Source organism: Chrysemys picta, chromosome 1 (assembly GCF_011386835.1).
Source record: "Chrysemys picta bellii isolate R12L10 chromosome 1, ASM1138683v2, whole genome shotgun sequence".
Lineage (NCBI taxonomy): Eukaryota > Metazoa > Chordata > Testudines > Emydidae > Chrysemys > Chrysemys picta.
In genome coordinates this window covers 351,149,395-351,151,862 of record NC_088791.1, presented here as the reverse complement: position 1 = coordinate 351,151,862, position 2,468 = coordinate 351,149,395, and the positions used below count along the sequence as shown (strand labels likewise).

The window sequence follows — 2,468 nt, the reverse complement described above, 5'->3', positions numbered from 1 at the left end:
GTCCAGTTACCAGCAGTTAGAAAAATGGCAACCCAATGAGTTAATGAGTTGTATACAGACTGATTCTCCAGTCTGTCACACTGACAGCACAGTAAGGTCTATGAAGGGTTTAATGTCTCTTTGACTACCCAGTCAGTGATTCAGGGAAGAGGGCCCAGCACCATGTCACCAGCCAGCTCTGCATGGAGCTCGGTCTGAGATCCAGAGCACCAGGAGAAAACTTTAGGTCCCTTTATGAGTAAAGAGCCGGAGCACCCTGTCCCTGATCTGTTTGGTCCTCACCCCGTAGATGATGGGGTTCAGCAAGGAGGGCAGCAAGAGGCATATGGTTCCAATGAGAACATGGAAATGCAGGGCTACATTCTGCCCAAACCGGTACATGAGGGAGGAGAAGAGACCTGGGATGTAAAATACTAAAATGGCACAGAGGTGGGAGCCGCAGGTGCCAAAAGTCTTGAGCCGGGCTCCCTTTGTGGGGAGGCTGAAGATGTCCCTGAGGATTTGGATATAGGACACGATGATAAAAATCACATCCAGACCCATCACACAGAACAGCACAAAGAGGCCGTAGTAACTATTGACACTGGTGTCGGCGCAGGCCAGCTTCACCACGGCCACGTGTGCGCAGTACGGCTGGCGGATGATGTTGGTTCTGCAATATGGCCATTGCCTTACCAGGAAGGGCAAGGGCAATGCAAGCAAGCCACTGCGGAGCAACACGGCCAGGCCAATCTTGGCCACCACAGGGTTTGTCAGGATGGTGGAATGTCTCAGGGGGTTGCAGATGGCCACATAGCGATCCAGAGCCATGGCCACAAAGATCCCAGAATCCATCGCTGAGGCCCAGTGAATGAAGTACATCTGGGTGAGGCAGGCATTGAAATCGATCTCCCTGGAATTGAACCAGAAGATGCTCAGCATTTTGGGCACGATGGACATGGACATGACAAAGTCGCTGACAGCCAGCATGCAGAGGAAATAGTACATGGGCCCATGGAGGCTCGTATCCATCTTCACGATGAACAGGATGGTGAAGTTCCCCAAGACGGCTATGGAGTACAAGGCACAGAAGGGAATGGAGATCCAGACATGGGCCGCCTCCAGGCCAGGAATGCCCAGCAGGATGAAGGTGGAGGGGTTGGTGAAGTCGGTTGTGTTGGAATCAGACATGGAGTAGGGGAGAAGGTGTCCAACTCAGAGGCAAAATGGTGTCTCCTGTATGTACCGTACGTTCCCCTCACTTCCTGTATGTGCCCAGAGTCTAGGGTGTTCGTCACAGGACAAATGCCTGAATGGAGAGACAAAGTTAATATGAGAAACTGCATGCACATGCTTAGGGAGATCTGAGAGTGGAAAGAAACCAAACATTTTCCAAGACGTGCCAGGGGCAAACAACCCAACTAGAACACACCTCAGGGAAAGGGCATCATCGATAGCAGCTCCACGGAAACACCTGCTCATTCACAGCAGTGGCTGAAGACAGAGTTCGGATGCCTGAAGGAATGCGAGGGAGAATACCCTGCTCTGGACATGTGCTCAGTTTTGGTCATCCAGTCTCTATTAAGGATATAGCAGACAGAAAGGGGATTTCTTAAGACAGGCTATGAGAATGGGGGAGGCTGCCATATGCTGACTTTCTGTATGTGCCCAGAGTCTAGGGTGATGGTCACAGTCCAAATGCCTGGGTGGAGAGACAATGTTAATATGAGAAATTACATGCACTACTGGGGGCTGTTCTCATGGGTGAAGCAGACTGGTCACTCTTCACACACTAAGAATTGACATTTTCATTATTCAGAGAAATGAATTATAAACAATTGACCCTAATAATGCCAATTCCATATTTGATGGCATGTGTCTATAATTCCTACATGCTATACTGTGGTAAAGCACAAGCAGGAAACACGTGTGGATACTGGTTATCCCTCATTGCTCCTTAATCCAATGAATGCCAGGCTAGAGAGTCCATGCTGTAGGGAGTTCCCCATTCACCTGGTAGCTCAAAATCTGAGCATGGAAAAAAAGCAAATCTTTGACGGGTGAAACATCCCAACTAGAATACACCTCAGTGAAAAGATGTGGCTGTCCACTGATATCAGCTCCAGAGAAACACCTGCTCATTGGCAGTTGTGGCCAAAAGAAAGACAAGGTTCAGCTACACCTCTACCTCAATATAACGCTGTCCTCAAGAGCCAAAAAATCTTACCGCGTTTTAGGTGAAACCACGTTATATTGAACTTGCTTTGATCCACCGGAGTGCGCAGCCCCACCCCCCGGAGCGCTGCTTTACTGTGTTGTATCCGAATTTGTGTTATATCGGGTAGCGTTATATCGAGGTAGAGGTGTATCTAATGAAAGGGATATACCCTGCTCTGGATATGTGCTCAGTTTTGGTCACCCAGTCTCTATAAAGGATATAGAAGATAGAAAGGGGATTTCTGAGACAGGCAATGAGAATGGGGAAGGTT

The 2,468-nt window shown here is 48.9% G+C and overlaps 1 protein-coding gene across 1 annotated transcript; it reads right to left on the bottom strand.

Annotated features, from left to right (window-relative positions):
- Positions 1-208: 208 nt before the first annotated feature.
- Positions 209-1,170, bottom strand: LOC112060708 (olfactory receptor 52K2-like). The gene has a single exon (XM_024112403.2). The coding sequence runs from the start codon at positions 1,168-1,170 to the stop codon at positions 223-225; it is 948 nt and encodes a 315-aa protein (XP_023968171.1). The 3' UTR covers positions 209-222.
- Positions 1,171-2,468: the final 1,298 nt, after the last annotated feature.

Bases quoted from the DNA above. Each gene is read 5' to 3' on its own strand.
- LOC112060708 (XM_024112403.2), bottom strand. From the start codon at position 1,170: ATGTCTGATTCCAACACAACCGACTTCACCAACCCCTCCACCTTCATC.